The 17,822-nt window shown below is 48.9% G+C and overlaps 1 protein-coding gene across 7 annotated transcripts in view; it reads right to left on the bottom strand.

Annotated features, from left to right (window-relative positions):
- The window catches only part of LOC132206019 (butyrophilin subfamily 1 member A1-like), a 259,182-nt gene that overhangs the window by 198,344 nt on the left and 43,016 nt on the right, over nt 1–17,822 (bottom strand). For 4 of the 7 annotated variants that reach the window (XM_059639493.1, XM_059639492.1, XM_059639489.1 and 1 more), the window contains one exon: nt 749–831. In XM_059639493.1, coding sequence (XP_059495476.1) covers nt 749–806 — 58 coding nt within the window. In that variant the 5' untranslated portion in view covers nt 807–831. Of the gene's footprint in view, nt 1–748; nt 832–15,983; nt 16,005–16,078; nt 16,246–17,822 lie in introns of those variants that run through there. The other 3 variants (XM_059639491.1, XM_059639494.1, XM_059639495.1) reach the window with 2 other exon arrangements.

Here is a 17,822-nt window from a genome sequence, read left to right as displayed (position 1 = left end):
TTGACCTGCTCAGGTAGTACCTGCTCCGAGTCTCGAAGACAGTGGTAGTTGAAATAAGGATTGTGATCCTTCCTAACACTGCAATTGGTTTGGGAATTAATGTAAGAATCAGTCATTTTATCACAAAAGAAAGGTTTTCGAGAATGTTCAGCCCTTTTGTGTCTTAAGTGTGTTTTGTGAATAAAATTGCATTGAATTGCAAGTCAACACGGACCCTTTCTATCATCTCACAAGTCCTGTACCTGAGTAAGATGATTTATGTAGAAATGGAAACATCCAAAGCATGGACAACGCCAGCTTTGATGAGAACTACAGTGTAGGTGAATCTTCAGAAAGAGAAAGTAACCTCAATGGACACAATGTTCATTACAACAAAGTCTAAACCTTTACTCCAGCATTGGTACCTGATTAATATTTCACTCAGTCACTGTCATCTTTCCATCATTGCAAAACCAAATGGAATAATTGTACAGCTAAAGGTAAATCATTTACAGTTTTCACACAAAAAGACCTGAATTTTGAATTGGAATTCTCAAATCTCCTTTGTAAAAAATATCCAGGGTATGATTTAACAAAAATGGCAAGTGACTCATAGAATCGCTGTAAATTAGTGGCACAGACATTCTTCCCTATCTTATAGAGATCCTGATCCTGGTAAAAAAAGTGAATGGACATTCAGAATCAGTGTGAGTACCAGCACTGGAGAGCTCCGAGGAATTTCACTGCAACCGGTTACAATGATCCTTACCATTCACCGAGTCCTGAATCACAAGCAGTAACAGCACAATGTGGGGAAGACCTTCCATCCTGAAGTCTCAGCAGAAGAATTGCCTGAGAGGGAGAGAAGTGATAGTCTATTTATTTGTCACCAATTTCATGTTACACTGACAGTGCAGTCATACCATTGTTGAACTGGCTCTGCAACAATTATACCAAGTTTTTGGTGAAATATAAACTCTCTGGGCCTGAGGTTCCTGAACTCTGCTTGTGTTACATTCTGCGAACATTGCCATGTTAATATCTTTATCTCCCTGTAATTTGTTTATTACTTCTGTATGCAATGTCTCTGGAGTTTTTCAGAACATGCTATGATTGTTTGGCATTCATCTGCAGATTAATCTTGAATTAAGGGCTAAATGTTTGATCTGAAAGTTTTTCCACTGGCCTGTCATTGTTGCCCTCATGACTTGGTCCCCAACAGGAACTGAGTACCTGATGGATGGTGTGATTTGTACAGTGCCTTTAGAATATGCAGTGGCCAGGCTGATGGGTAGATGCACAATATCTCCGATATCCTGACTGGCAATCCTCCACTAGTCCTTCTCACCCTTTGAAGATCTCAGGTAAAGGGTTGACAGGGGCTGTGGGATTCCCAAGAGCAAACCCACTGTTCTGTTGTGGTTGGGCTGAATCTGGGAATTGTGTAACAAGTAACACACCTCCTAACTCCCTTAACAAGGCCACCATAAGGAGTGTGATGGAATATTCCGCACTTGCCTGGAACCGTGCAGCTCCAATAAGACTCAAGAAGCCTGACACCATCCAGGACAAATGGCCCACTTGATTGGCACCAGAAATGTCACTTCCAAGATTTATTCACTCTCTGACCAATGCACTGACAGCGGTATATGCCACTGACAAGACAGACTGCAACAACTCTACAAGGCTCCTGCAAAATCATCTTCCAAACCCGCTACCTCTGTCTGGAATAACAAGCCTACAGCTGCATGGGAACACGTTGCCTGCAAGATGTGTGTAGCTGGCCCAACTAGAAAGGGGCAGAACTTGGCCTCCTTTTGGGAAATCAGGAAGGGAAGGTGACTGAGATGTTTGTGGGAGACACTTTGGGACACATAACCACAATTCTATTAGTCTAAAGGTCATTAAGGAAAAGGATCGGCCTGGCCCACAAGTCAAAGTTCTACACTGGGGAAAAAGGGCCAATTTTGATGGTAATGGAGAGGAGCTTTCAAAAGGTGATTGGAGGAGGCTGTTCACAGGTAAACGGACTTCTGGCTAGTGGGAAGCTTTCAAAAGTGAGATAACAAGAGTTCTGGGCAAGCATGTTCCTCTAAGTGTGAAGGGCAATGCTGGTCTGAGTAGGGAACACAGGATGACTAAAGATATTGAGGATCTGGGGAAGTAAAAGGAGGTATATGTCAGGTACAGACAGCAGGGATCGAGTGAATCCCTCGAGGAGCATAGGAGGTGTAGGAGTACACTTTAGAGGAAAATCAGGAGGGCAAAAGGGATATGAGGTAGCTTTCGCAAATAGGAGAATCCAAACGGATACTACAACTATATTCAGGCCAAAAAATAAGGAATGAGGGAGATAGTAGGGCTTAAAGGTTAATGAGGCTGTCTATGTGTGGAAACACAGCAGATGGGTGAGATCCAAAATGAATATTTCACATCAGTATTTACTGTGTAGAAAAACACGGAAGCCGGGGAGCTTGGGAGAATAAATGGTGATGTCTCGAAAAGAGTCTAAATGACAGAAGAGGAGGTCTTAAAATACATAAAGGTAGATAAATTCCCAGATTAATTGATTAAGTGTGGCACAGGACATTGTGGGAAGGGAGGAAAACAGTTGGGAGGCCCTTGTTAGAGAGACCTATAACATCGACAGCCACAGGCGAGATGGTTCAAGACAGGAGCGTGGCTAACATGATGCCATTACTTCAGAAAGGCTGCAAGGAAAAGTCAGGGAACTATAGATCAGAGTGTCTGATGTCAGTACTGGTAAGGTCCACACCGTCAGGATCTATTTGCATTTGGAAAGCCGAGGACGAAGAAGGATAGTCAGCATGGCTTCATGCAGGGGAAATTGTGAGAAGATAAATGAAGGTACAGCAGTAGATGTTATCCTCATGGGCTTTAGCAAGGCCTTCAACAAGTTCCTGCATGATAGACTGGTTAGCAGGGTGAGATCGCAAGTTGATCAGACTAGAGGCCTGTGACCAATGGTGTGCTGCAAGGATCAATGCTGGGTCCATTGTTGTTCGTCATTTATATTAACAATTTCAATGTGAACATGTGAAACACGGTCATTAGTTTGCAGGCGACACCACATTTGGTGGTACAGTGGGCAGCGAAGCAGTTAATGTACGAATACAATGGGGTCTGGATCAACTGGGTCAGTGGGCTGAGAAATGACAAATGGAATTTAATTCTCAGAAATGTGAGGTGTTGCATTTTTATCAGACAAACCAGAGCAGAAGTTACACAGTTAGTGGTAGGACCATTTTGGGGGGTTGTCCAACAGAGAGACCGAGGGGTTTGGGTATATCCTTGAAAATGGCATCACAAGTAGGCTGGGTGGTGAAGGTGATGTTTGGGATACTTGCCTTCATCGGCCAGAGCACTGTGTATAGACATTTGGACGGAACGTTACAGGTGTACAAGGCAGTGGAAAGGCCATATTTGGGGTACTGTGTAAAAATCTGGTCACCCTCCTGTGGGAGGGATGCTGTTAAACTGGAAAGGATGTGAAAAAGACTGACAAGGATGTACTCCAGTCTGGAATGTTTGAGGAAGAAGGAGAGGCTGGATAGGCTGGGACATATTTCCTTGGAGTGCAGGAGTCTGAGGGGTGATCATATGGAGATTGAGAAAAAACATGAGGGCAATGGACAGGGTGAATACCCAAGGTCTTTGCTCCAGGGTAGAGAGTCTGAAACCAGAGGTATATGTGTCAGGTGAGAGGAGAAAGACTGAAAAGGGACCTGAGGGACAGCTTTTTCACACAGATATGGAGCATAAACCCAATGAGAGAAGGTGGTAAATGCGGGCACAATGATACCATTTAAAAGACATTTGGAGAAGAAAGGTTTCAGATGGACAGGGGACAAACGCAGGCAAACAGGACTCATTCGATTTATGAAACTGGTCAGCATGGATGTCGTGGGCTGAATGGTCTGTTTCTGAATTGTACACAGTTGTCTCAGAGAAAGGAGTGTGCGGCAGGTCAGTATCACTGTGAAACAGACTGGGGGGAGTGTGCAGCAGGTCAGTATCACTGTGATACAGACTGGGAGGAGGGTGCAGCAGGTCAGTATCACTGTGAAACAGACTGGGAGGAGTGTGCAGCAGGTCAGTATCACTGTGATACAGACTGGGAGGAGTGTGCGGCAGGTCAGTATCACTGTGAAACAGACTGGGGGGAGTGTGTGGCAGGTCAGTATCACTGTGATACAGACTGGGAGGAGGGTGCAGCAGGTCAGTATCACTGTGAAACAGACTGGGAGGAGTGTGCGGCAGGTCAGTATCACTGTGATACAGACTGGGAGGAGTGTGCGGCAGGTCAGTATCACTGTGAAACAGACTGGGAGGAGTGTGCGGCAGGTCAGTATCACTGTGAAACAGACTGGGAGGAGTGTGCGGCAGGTCAGTATCACTGTGATACAGACTGGGGGAGTGTGCGGCAGGTCAGTATCACTGTGAAACAGACTGGGGGGTGTGTGCAGCAGGTCAGTATCACTGTGATACAGACTGGGGGAGTGTGCGGCAGGTCAGTATCACTGTGATACAGACTGGGAGGAGTGTGTGCGGCAGGTCAGTATCACTGTGAAACAGACTGGGGGGTGTGTGCAGCAGGTCAGTATCACTGTGATACAGAATGGGAGGAGTGTGCGGCAGGTCAGTATCACTGTGAAACAGACTGGGAGGAGTGTGCGACAGGTCAGTATCACTGTGATACAGACTGGGAGGAGTGTGCGACAGGTCAGTATCACTGTGATACAGACTGGGAGGAGTGTGCGACAGGTCAGTATCACTGTGAAACAGACTGGGAGGAGGGTGCAGCAGGTCAGTATCACTGTGATACAGACTGGGAGGAGTGTGCGACAGGTCAGTATCACTGTGATACAGACTGGGAGGAGTGTGTGCGGCAGGTCAGTATCACTGTGAAACAGACTGGGAGGAGGGTGCAGCAGGTCAGTATCCCTGTGATACAGACTGGGAGGAGTGTGCGACAGGTCAGTATCACTGTGATACAGACTGGGAGGAGTGTGCGGCAGGTCAGTATCACTGTGATACAGACTGGGAGGAGTGTGCGGCAGGTCAGTATCACTGTGAAACAGACTGGGGGGAGAGTACGGCAGGTCAGTATCACTGTGATACAGACTGGGAGGAGTGTGCGGCAGGTCAGTATCACTGTGATACAGACTGGGAGGAGTGTGCGACAGGTCAGTATCACTGTGAAACAGACTGGGAGGAGTGTGCGGCAGGTCAGTATCACTGTGATACAGACTGGGAGGAGTGTGCGGCAGGTCAGTATCACTGTGATACAGACTGGGAGGAGTGTGCGGCAGGTCAGTATCACTGTGATACAGACTGGGAGGAGTGTGCAGCAGGTCAGTATCACTGTGATACAGACTGGGAGGAGTGTGCGGCAGGTCAGTATCACTGTGATACAGACTGGGAGGAGTGTGCGGCAGGTCAGTATCACTGTGATACAGACTGGGGGAGTGTGCGGCAGGTCAGTATCACTGTGAAACAGACTGGGGGGTGTGTGCAGCAGGTCAGTATCACTGTGAAACAGACTGGGAGGAGTGTGTGCGGCAGGTCAGTAACACTGTGAAACAGACTGGGAGGAGTGTGCGACAGGTCAGTATCACTGTGATACAGACTGGGAGGAGTGTGCGACAGGTCAGTATCACTGTGATACAGACTGGGAGGAGTGTGCGGCAGGTCAGTATCACTGTGATACAGACTGGGAGGAGGGTGCAGCAGGTCAGTATCACTGTGATACAGACTGGGAGGAGTGTGCGACAGGTCAGTATCACTGTGATACAGACTGGGAGGAGTGTGCGGCAGGTCAGTATCACTGTGATACAGACTGGGAGGAGTGTGCGGCAGGTCAGTATCACTGTGAAGCAGACTGGGAGGAGTGTGCGACAGGTCAGTATCACTGTGATACAGACTGGGAGGAGTGGGCGACAGGTCAGTATCACTGTGATACAGACTGGGAGGAGTGTGCGGCAGGTCAGTATCACTGTGATACAGACTGGGAGGAGTGTGCGGCAGGTCAGTGTCACTGTGATACAGACTGGGAGGAGTGTGCGGCAGGTCAGTATCACTGTGATACAGACTGGGAGGAGTGTGCGGCAGGTCAGTATCACTGTGATACAGACTGGGAGGAGTGTGCGGCAGGTCAGTATCACTGTGATACAGACTGGGAGGAGTGTGCGGCAGGTCAGTATCACTGTGATACAGACTGGGAGGAGTGTGCGGCAGGTCAGTATCACTGTGATACAGACTGGGAGGAGTGTGCGGCAGGTCAGTATCACTGTGATACAGACTGGGAGGAGTGTGCGGCAGGTCAGTATCACTGTGATACAGACTGGGAGAAGTGTGCGACAGGTCAGTATCACTGTGATACAGACTGGGAGGAGTGTGCGGCAGGTCAGTATCACTGTGATACAGACTGGGAGGAGTGTGTGCGGCAGGTCAGTATCACTGTGAAACAGACTGGGGGGTGTGTGCAGCAGGTCAGTATCACTGTGATACAGACTGGGAGGAGTGTGCGACAGGTCAGTATCACTGTGAAACAGACTGGGAGGAGTGTGCGGCAGGTCAGTATCACTGTGATACAGACTGGGAGGAGTGTGCGGCAGGTCAGTATCACTGTGAAACAGACTGGGAGGAGTGTGCGACAGGTCAGTATCACTGTGATACAGACTGGGAGGAGTGTGCGACAGGTCAGTATCACTGTGATACAGACTGGGAGGAGTGTGCGACAGGTCAGTATCACTGTGATACAGACTGGGAGGAGTGTGCGGCAGGTCAGTATCACTGTGAAACAGACTGGGGGGTGTGTGCAGCAGGTCAGTATCACTGTGATACAGACTGGGAGGAGTGTGCGACAGGTCAGTATCACTGTGATACAGACTGGGAGGAGTGTGTGCGGCAGGTCAGTGTCACTGTGATACAGACTGGGAGGAGTGTGCGGCAGGTCAGTATCACTGTGATACAGACTGGGAGGAGTGTGCGGCAGGTCAGTATCACTGTGATACAGACTGGGAGGAGTGTGCGGCAGGTCAGTATCACTGTGATACAGACTGGGAGGAGTGTGCGGCAGGTCAGTATCACTGTGAAACAGACTGGGAGGAGTGTGCGACAGGTCAGTATCACTGTGATACAGACTGGGAGGAGTGTGCGGCAGGTCAGTATCACTGTGATACAGACTGGGAGGAGTGTGCGGCAGGTCAGTATCACTGTGATACAGACTGGGAGGAGTGTGCGGCAGGTCAGTATCACTGTGAAACAGACTGGGAGGAGTGTGCGACAGGTCAGTATCACTGTGATACAGACTGGGAGGAGTGTGCGACAGGTCAGTATCACTGTGATACAGACTGGGAGGAGTGTGCGACAGGTCAGTATCACTGTGATACAGACTGGGAGGAGTGTGCGGCAGGTCAGTATCACTGTGAAACAGACTGGGGGGTGTGTGCAGCAGGTCAGTATCACTGTGATACAGACTGGGAGGAGTGTGCGACAGGTCAGTATCACTGTGATACAGACTGGGAGGAGTGTGTGCGGCAGGTCAGTATCACTGTGAAACAGACTGGGAGGAGTGTGCAGCAGGTCAGTATCACTGTGAAACAGACTGGGGGGTGTGTGCAGCAGGTCAGTATCACTGTGATACAGACTGGGAGGAGTGTGCGGCAGGTCAGTATCACTGTGAAACAGACTGGGAGGAGTGTGCGACAGGTCAGTATCACTGTGATACAGACTGGGAGGAGTGTGCGACAGGTCAGTATCACTGTGATACAGACTGGGAGGAGTGTGCGACAGGTCAGTATCACTGTGATACAGACTGGGAGGAGTGTGCGGCAGGTCAGTATCACTGTGAAACAGACTGGGGGGTGTGTGCAGCAGGTCAGTATCACTGTGATACAGACTGGGAGGAGTGTGCGACAGGTCAGTATCACTGTGATACAGACTGGGAGGAGTGTGTGCGGCAGGTCAGTGTCACTGTGATACAGACTGGGAGGAGTGTGCGGCAGGTCAGTATCACTGTGATACAGACTGGGAGGAGTGTGCGGCAGGTCAGTATCACTGTGATACAGACTGGGAGGAGTGTGCGGCAGGTCAGTATCACTGTGATACAGACTGGGAGGAGTGTGCGACAGGTCAGTATCACTGTGATACAGACTGGGAGGAGTGTGCGGCAGGTCAGTATCACTGTGATACAGACTGGGAGGAGTGTGCGGCAGGTCAGTATCACTGTGAAACAGACTGGGGGGAGAGTACGGCAGGTCAGTATCACTGTGATACAGACTGGGAGGAGTGTGCGGCAGGTCAGTATCACTGTGATACAGACTGGGAGGAGTGTGCGACAGGTCAGTATCACTGTGAAACAGACTGGGAGGAGTGTGCGGCAGGTCAGTATCACTGTGATACAGACTGGGAGGAGTGTGCGGCAGGTCAGTATCACTGTGATACAGACTGGGAGGAGTGTGCGGCAGGTCAGTATCACTGTGATACAGACTGGGAGGAGTGTGCGGCAGGTCAGTATCACTGTGATACAGACTGGGAGGAGTGTGCGGCAGGTCAGTATCACTGTGATACAGACTGGGAGGAGTGTGCGGCAGGTCAGTATCACTGTGATACAGACTGGGGGAGTGTGCGGCAGGTCAGTATCACTGTGAAACAGACTGGGGGGTGTGTGCAGCAGGTCAGTATCACTGTGAAACAGACTGGGAGGAGTGTGTGCGGCAGGTCAGTAACACTGTGAAACAGACTGGGAGGAGTGTGCGACAGGTCAGTATCACTGTGATACAGACTGGGAGGAGTGTGCGACAGGTCAGTATCACTGTGATACAGACTGGGAGGAGTGTGCGGCAGGTCAGTATCACTGTGATACAGACTGGGAGGAGGGTGCAGCAGGTCAGTATCACTGTGATACAGACTGGGAGGAGTGTGCGACAGGTCAGTATCACTGTGATACAGACTGGGAGGAGTGTGCGGCAGGTCAGTATCACTGTGATACAGACTGGGAGGAGTGTGCGACAGGTCAGTATCACTGTGATACAGACTGGGAGGAGTGTGCGGCAGGTCAGTGTCACTGTGATACAGACTGGGAGGAGTGTGCGGCAGGTCAGTATCACTGTGATACAGACTGGGAGGAGTGTGCGGCAGGTCAGTATCACTGTGATACAGACTGGGAGGAGTGTGCGGCAGGTCAGTATCACTGTGATACAGACTGGGAGGAGTGTGCGGCAGGTCAGTATCACTGTGATACAGACTGGGAGGAGTGTGCGGCAGGTCAGTATCACTGTGATACAGACTGGGAGGAGTGTGCGGCAGGTCAGTATCACTGTGATACAGACTGGGAGGAGTGTGCGGCAGGTCAGTATCACTGTGATACAGACTGGGAGAAGTGTGCGACAGGTCAGTATCACTGTGATACAGACTGGGAGGAGTGTGCGGCAGGTCAGTATCACTGTGATACAGACTGGGAGGAGTGTGTGCGGCAGGTCAGTATCACTGTGAAACAGACTGGGGGGTGTGTGCAGCAGGTCAGTATCACTGTGATACAGACTGGGAGGAGTGTGCGACAGGTCAGTATCACTGTGAAACAGACTGGGAGGAGTGTGCGGCAGGTCAGTATCACTGTGATACAGACTGGGAGGAGTGTGCGGCAGGTCAGTATCACTGTGAAACAGACTGGGAGGAGTGTGCGACAGGTCAGTATCACTGTGATACAGACTGGGAGGAGTGTGCGACAGGTCAGTATCACTGTGATACAGACTGGGAGGAGTGTGCGACAGGTCAGTATCACTGTGATACAGACTGGGAGGAGTGTGCGGCAGGTCAGTATCACTGTGAAACAGACTGGGGGGTGTGTGCAGCAGGTCAGTATCACTGTGATACAGACTGGGAGGAGTGTGCGACAGGTCAGTATCACTGTGATACAGACTGGGAGGAGTGTGTGCGGCAGGTCAGTGTCACTGTGATACAGACTGGGAGGAGTGTGCGGCAGGTCAGTATCACTGTGATACAGACTGGGAGGAGTGTGCGGCAGGTCAGTATCACTGTGATACAGACTGGGAGGAGTGTGCGGCAGGTCAGTATCACTGTGATACAGACTGGGAGGAGTGTGCGGCAGGTCAGTATCACTGTGAAACAGACTGGGAGGAGTGTGCGACAGGTCAGTATCACTGTGATACAGACTGGGAGGAGTGTGCGGCAGGTCAGTATCACTGTGATACAGACTGGGAGGAGTGTGCGGCAGGTCAGTATCACTGTGATACAGACTGGGAGGAGTGTGCGGCAGGTCAGTATCACTGTGAAACAGACTGGGAGGAGTGTGCGACAGGTCAGTATCACTGTGATACAGACTGGGAGGAGTGTGCGACAGGTCAGTATCACTGTGATACAGACTGGGAGGAGTGTGCGACAGGTCAGTATCACTGTGATACAGACTGGGAGGAGTGTGCGGCAGGTCAGTATCACTGTGAAACAGACTGGGGGGTGTGTGCAGCAGGTCAGTATCACTGTGATACAGACTGGGAGGAGGGTGCGACAGGTCAGTATCACTGTGATACAGACTGGGAGGAGTGTGTGCGGCAGGTCAGTATCACTGTGAAACAGACTGGGAGGAGTGTGCAACAGGTCAGTATCACTGTGAAACAGACTGGGGGGTGTGTGCAGCAGGTCAGTATCACTGTGATACAGACTGGGAGGAGTGTGCGGCAGGTCAGTATCACTGTGAAACAGACTGGGAGGAGTGTGCGACAGGTCAGTATCACTGTGATACAGACTGGGAGGAGTGTGCGACAGGTCAGTATCACTGTGATACAGACTGGGAGGAGTGTGCGACAGGTCAGTATCACTGTGATACAGACTGGGAGGAGTGTGCGGCAGGTCAGTATCACTGTGAAACAGACTGGGGGGTGTGTGCAGCAGGTCAGTATCACTGTGATACAGACTGGGAGGAGTGTGCGACAGGTCAGTATCACTGTGATACAGACTGGGAGGAGTGTGTGCGGCAGGTCAGTGTCACTGTGATACAGACTGGGAGGAGTGTGCGGCAGGTCAGTATCACTGTGATACAGACTGGGAGGAGTGTGCGGCAGGTCAGTATCACTGTGATACAGACTGGGAGGAGTGTGCGGCAGGTCAGTATCACTGTGATACAGACTGGGAGGAGTGTGCGGCAGGTCAGTATCACTGTGAAACAGACTGGGAGGAGTGTGCGACAGGTCAGTATCACTGTGATACAGACTGGGAGGAGTGTGCGGCAGGTCAGTATCACTGTGATACAGACTGGGAGGAGTGTGCGGCAGGTCAGTATCACTGTGATACAGACTGGGAGGAGTGTGCGGCAGGTCAGTATCACTGTGAAACAGACTGGGAGGAGTGTGCGACAGGTCAGTATCACTGTGATACAGACTGGGAGGAGTGTGCGACAGGTCAGTATCACTGTGATACAGACTGGGAGGAGTGTGCGACAGGTCAGTATCACTGTGATACAGACTGGGAGGAGTGTGCGGCAGGTCAGTATCACTGTGAAACAGACTGGGGGGTGTGTGCAGCAGGTCAGTATCACTGTGATACAGACTGGGAGGAGTGTGCGACAGGTCAGTATCACTGTGATACAGACTGGGAGGAGTGTGTGCGGCAGGTCAGTATCACTGTGAAACAGACTGGGAGGAGTGTGCAGCAGGTCAGTATCACTGTGAAACAGACTGGGGGGTGTGTGCAGCAGGTCAGTATCACTGTGATACAGACTGGGAGAAGTGTGCGACAGGTCAGTATCACTGTGAAACAGACTGGGAGGAGGGTGCAGCAGGTCAGTATCACTGTGATACAGACTGGGAGGAGTGTGCGACAGGTCAGTATCACTGTGATACAGACTGGGAGGAGTGTGCGGCAGGTCAGTATCACTGTGAAACAGACTGGGAGGAGTGTGCAACCGATCAGTATCACTGTGAAACAGACTGGGAGGAGTGTGCGGCAGGTCAGTATCACTGTGATACAGACTGGGGGAGAGTACGGCAGGTCAGTATCACTGTGAAACAGACTGGGAGGAGGGTGCAGCAGGTCAGTATCACTGTGAAACAGACTGGGGGGAGTGTGCAGCAGGTCAGTATCACTGTGATACAGACTGGGAGGAGTGTGTGGCAGGTCAGTATCACTGTGAAACAGACTGGGAGGAGGGTGCGGCTGGTCAGTATCACTGTGAAACAGACTGGGAGGAGGGTGCGGCTGGTCAGTATCACTGTGATACAGACTGGGAGGAGTGTGCGGCAGGTCAGTATCACTGTGATACAGACTGGGAGGAGTGTGCGGTAGGTCAGTATCACTGTGAAACAGACTGGGAGGGTTGTGCAGCCGATCAGTATCACTGTGATACAGACTTGGGGGTGGCACCTATGCGTGAGGGGCAGGGTTGAATTAAAATCCCAAGGAAGGCACCCTAGTGGTATGCAATTGTTGCAACTCTCCCCCTGGACCTGGAGGGTCAGGTTCAAGACCCATCTGTTCATGAGCTGTGGAATAACATCTGTGAAAATCTTGATTCTAAAAACAGGTGGCTCCACACAATTATTTGAGCAACTGTAACTGAATGGATGACACGGTTGGTCATGTCTGTCTCTTGAGCCCAGAGATCCAAGTTCAAACCGTACTCTTGTCGAGATGTGTCATTACAACTCTGAATAGACTGATTCAAAAGCCAAATGCAGCTGGCCTTCCTTTTGGGTTCATGTGGCTCTGTAACAGTGATCTTTCTTTTGAACCAGGAGACCTGGGCTCAAGTCCCACCTGCTCCAGACGTGTGTAATTATATCTCTGAACATGTTGATTAAAAGAGGGTTAAGGCCCATTTTCTCAGACTGTTAGCATTTAATAAAATCAAAGTGGAGGGTGCCTCCAATGATGCAGTTGTAATGTCCCTCCCCTTTGGACTGAGAGGCCTGCGCTCATGTCCCATCTGTTCAAGAGGCACTGCAAGAGTCCCTTGGGATCCCGATTACAAATCCACTTTCCATTTTGAAGCAGATGGGATACTCGCTCCTCAATGGAGTGCAGACAGAATCAAGCTTCTGGCCCCACAGGTAGCCTGACTGTGCAGGAGAGGAGCAAGCAGAAAGCGGGAGCAGTCGTGATACAGGATTTATTCGTCAGGGGAACAGACAGGCATTTCTGAAATCTCCAGGATGTGTCTCCAGGATAGAATGTGGTCTGCCTGGTCACAGGGTCAGGATGTCACTGAACTGCTGCAGGACATCCTGAACAGGGAGGGTGATGCTTCGGAGGTTGTAGTACACATTGGGACCAATGATTGTCGGTAGAATGATAGATGGCAATTGGGGAGCTGAGCTGTAGATTAAAGAGTAGCACCTCAAAGGTTGTAATCTCTGGATTACTCCCATTGCCACATGCCAGCAAATGTGGAAAGAGGAAATTTCACCAGATAAATGCATGGTTCAAGAGTTAGTGCAGGAATGAAAAAGGTTTAAATTCCTGGATCACTCTGGGACCGTTTCTGGGGAAGTCAGGACCTGCACAACTAGGACACTCTGAACCCAAACTAGAATGGAGCCATCATCAGTGAGGGTGGGTTACAGTGCATTTGGGAGGAATTTAAAGTAGATCAGCAGGGGCAGGGGACACAGAGTGTCAGTACATTAGGAACATGGCTTACTGTCGTAAATGAGCAAACACCAAAGGAATTCAACAATGTTGAGTTTCAAGGGAGGAAGGTGAGGCTGCATGGTATCTACTTTAATGTTTGGAGCATGACAGGTAAAGCAGATGAGTTATATGTGTAGATTAACATGTAGAATTGCAACATTGTTCACACCCCACAGATTCGATTGAGGGAGCGGCAAGACAGGAAACTAACATTATGGGACATAGGATCTTCAGGTGACAGGGAGGGGAAATAATCGAGGTGATAATGTTGAATAGTTAATTCTGGAGTCAGTCACTGCCGTAAGGAGGGACAATATAGAGTCAGAGAGTAATACAGCATGGAAACAGACCCTTTGGTCCAACCAGTTCATGCATACCATGTTCCCAAAATCAGTCCCACCTGTCTGCATTTGGCCCTTATCCCTCCAAATCTTTCCTGTTCAAGTACTTCGCCAAATGTCTTTTAAATGGTGTAACTGAATCTGCATCCACCACTTTCTGGGAAGCTCATTCGAACTTGAACCACTCTCTGCGTAAAATAGTTGCCCCTTATGTCTTCTCGAAATCTTTCTCCTCTCACCTTAAAATACGCTCCCAGCTCAGACCTACCCCACCTGTGGGAAAAGACCATGCCATATACATTATCTGTGCCTGTCATCGTTTTATAAACATTCATAAGATCACTGCTAAACCTCCTACGCTCCAGGGAAAATGTCTCGGATTTTCCAAATTTTCCAATCTATTTTTTATAAATCAAACGCTTCATTCCCGGCAACATCCTGGTAAATCTGTTCTGAACCCTCTCCAGTTTAAGAATATTCTTCCTACAGCAGGGCGTCCTTGAACGTGGAGTTACAGGTTGGTAAGAGAGTGAGGAAGGTATTTGGTTTGATCACCTTTATTGGTCAATGCATTGAGTATCGGAGCTGGGAAGTCATGTTGCAGCTGTACAGGACATTGGTTCCGCCACTTTCGGAATGCTGTGTGCAATTCTGGTCTCGCTGCTATTGGAAGGATGTTGTGAAACTTGAATGGATTCAGAAAATATTTACTAGGATGTTGCTAAGGTTGGACGCTTTGAGCTATAGAGACAGGCTGAATGGGCTGGGACGATTTTCTCTGGAGCATTGGAGGCTGAAGGGTGACTTTATACAAGTTTACAAAATCATGACGGGTTTGGATTGAGTAAATAGACAAAGTCTTTTCTCCAGGGTGGGGGAGTCCCAACCTCGAGGGCACAGGATTAAGGCGAGAGGGGAAAGATTGAAAAGGGATCTTAGGGACAATTTTTTCATGCAGAGGGTGACTCATGTATGGAATGAGCTGCCAGAGGAAGGTGTGGAGGCTGGTACAATTACTAAATTTAAAATGCATCAGGATGGGCAAATGAATAGGGAGTGCTCAGACGAATTATGGTCCAAACGCTGGCAAGTGGACGAGACTTATGTCGGATACCTGGGCAACATGGACAAGTAGGAGTGAAGGGTCTGCTTTCATGCTGTTCATCTCTGTGACTCTATGACTGTCTGACCAGAACTGGACACAGCCGTCCAGGAGAGGCCAAAATCCCGTACAATGTCAACATGATGTCCCATCTCCCATCATCAAAGATCTGAGTAATGAAGGCAAGTGTGCGAAATGGGCTCTTAACTGCCCTGTGACACAGATTTCAAAGAATTTTGTAGCTGAATCCCTCGTTCTCTCTGTTCTACAACACTACCTAGGGCTGTACCATTAATTGCAATAAGTCCTGCCCTTTTCTGTTTTACCAAAATGCAATACCCCACATTTGTCTAAATTAAACTCCATCTGCCACTCCTCAGCTCTGACCTGATTGATCAAGATTTCTTTCTGGTCTTAGATAACCTTCTTCACTGTCCACAATCCCACTCATCCTGATGTCATCTTCAAACATACTCAGCACCCCTCCTATATTCTCATCCAAATCATTTATATCAATGACAAGCAAAAGTGAACCCAGTACCTGTGGAACACCAATGGTCACAGTCCAAAAAACAATCCCCCAACACCACCAAACTCTGTCTCCAAAGTAAAACCAACTTTGTATCCAGATGGTATGCTCACCCTGAATACCACGTGCTCTAACTTTACTCAGAGTCTGCCATGTGGAACCTCGTCAGAGGCTTTACTAAAGCCCAAGGAAACATCTACCACTCTGCCCTGATCTTATTTTTGGTACTTTGTTAAAAAAAACTCAATCAAGTTTGTGAGACACAATTTCCTTCACATGAAACTGTGCTGATTATCCCTAACCAATCCTTGCCTTTCCACATGTATGTAAATCCTATCTTTCAGAATCACCTCCAACAAATTACCCAGCACTGAAGTCGGACTCCGAGCTCTATGATTCTCCTTGCAGCCTTTCTTAAACACACAACAATAGCCACCTTCCAGTCCTGCAGCGCCTCACCCACGGTTATAGATGTTGCAAGATGATTCTGCTGGGGACCCTGCAATTTCTTCCCTAACTTCCCCCAACCTCCTGGATTACACTTGATAAGGTCCTGGAATTTCTCCACCCTTATGTCTTCTAAGACCTCCAGCACCTCCTCTTCCAACGAGGCTTTGTGTGTAGAGCTGAGGAATAAAAAGGCAGCAGTCACATTGCTGGGAGTGTAACAGCCAAACAGTTGAGAGGCAATAGACGATCAGATATGTCAACAGTTCAATGATGTGCATAAAAAAAATTAAATGAGGGGATTTTAACTTTCCCAACATTAATTGGAAAGTCATATTGTAAAGGGTGAAGAGGGGGCAGAATTCCTGTACAGAGTATAAACCCAACATGTTCTTTTTCAGGTGAAATGTAGGAGTAACCAGCACAGAGAACCTTGAATGTCCAGGAACACTCAGGATGGATAAAAAGGAAAAGAGAGGCTTTTGCAGATACAAAGGAAGCAACTCAATGAGAATTTTGAGATATTCTACAAATATATCAAACAGAAAAGAATAACCAGGAAAAGAGTAGAGCCCATTAGGGACCAAAGGGGCAATCTGTGCAAAGAGACAGAGGGTCATGGTTGGGTTTGAAATGAGTACTTCACTTCTGTCTTCACTTTGGAGCAAAAAAACGGTGCATAGAATTTGGGAACATGGACTGTGAGGTTCTTCAGCAATTTGATAAAGAGAGTGAGGAGACAATGGAGGTTTTGGTGAGCTCAAATGTGGACAAAATTCCAGGTGTGGACTGTTAATTCAGGCTGTTAATTAATCCTAGAAGATGTAACAAGACAATGGTGTCCTATTGAATCGCAGATCATAGGGAGCTCAGAGGAACAGATCCCTGAAGATGGCACGACAGGTTAATTGTATGGTTAAGGCGGCATATGGGCATTCGACTTTATGAATCATGGTACAGATTATAAGAGCAGGGGGATTATGTTGAGTTATACAGGGCTTTAGTTAGGCCACTACTGCAGTACAGTGTACGGTTCTGGTCACTGCACCATAGAATGAATGTGATTGTACTTTTAGGGGTGGAGTGAAGACTCACCAGGATGTTGCCTGGGTTGGAGTAGTTGAGCTATGAAGTGAGATTGGATAGGCTCGGAGATAATGGGAACTGCAGATGCTGGAGATTCCAAGATAATAAAATGTGAAGCTGGATGAACACAGCAGGCCAAGCAGCATCTCAGGAGCACAAAAGCTGACGTTTCGGGCCTAGACCCTTCATCAGAGGGTCTGATGAAGGGTCTAGGCCCGAAACGTCAGCTTTTGTGCTCCTGAGATGCTGCTTGGCCTGCTGTGTTCATCCAGCTTCACATTGGATAGGCTCGGGTTGTTTCGTTTAGAGCAGTGAAGGCTGAGGAGGGAGGGGGCATGATTGAGGAGGGTAAGATTATGAGGGGCATGGACAGGGTAGATGGGAAATGATCGTTGCGCTTAGTTGAAGGGTCAGTATTGAAGGGACATAATTTTAAGCGGAAGAGCAGGAGGTTTAGGGGGAATCTGAGGGAAATATTTTTCACCCACAGGATGTGGGAATCTGGAATGAGCTGCCTGAGAGGATTGGCAGAACCTTTAAAAATACATGGATAAGCACTTCCAATGTCTAACATTCCCGGCTTGGGGCCAAGTGCTGCAAAGTGAGATCAGTGTAGTTCGGTGATTTAATTTTATTGAAGCAGCCTCAATGGGCTGAAGGGCGTATTGAT

The sequence above is a fragment of the Stegostoma tigrinum genome, chromosome 34, assembly GCF_030684315.1.
Source record: "Stegostoma tigrinum isolate sSteTig4 chromosome 34, sSteTig4.hap1, whole genome shotgun sequence".
NCBI classification, from domain to species: Eukaryota; Metazoa; Chordata; class Chondrichthyes; order Orectolobiformes; family Stegostomatidae; genus Stegostoma; species Stegostoma tigrinum.
Note: the sequence above shows the minus strand (reverse complement) of the source record. Positions and strands in the feature narration are given on the sequence as shown.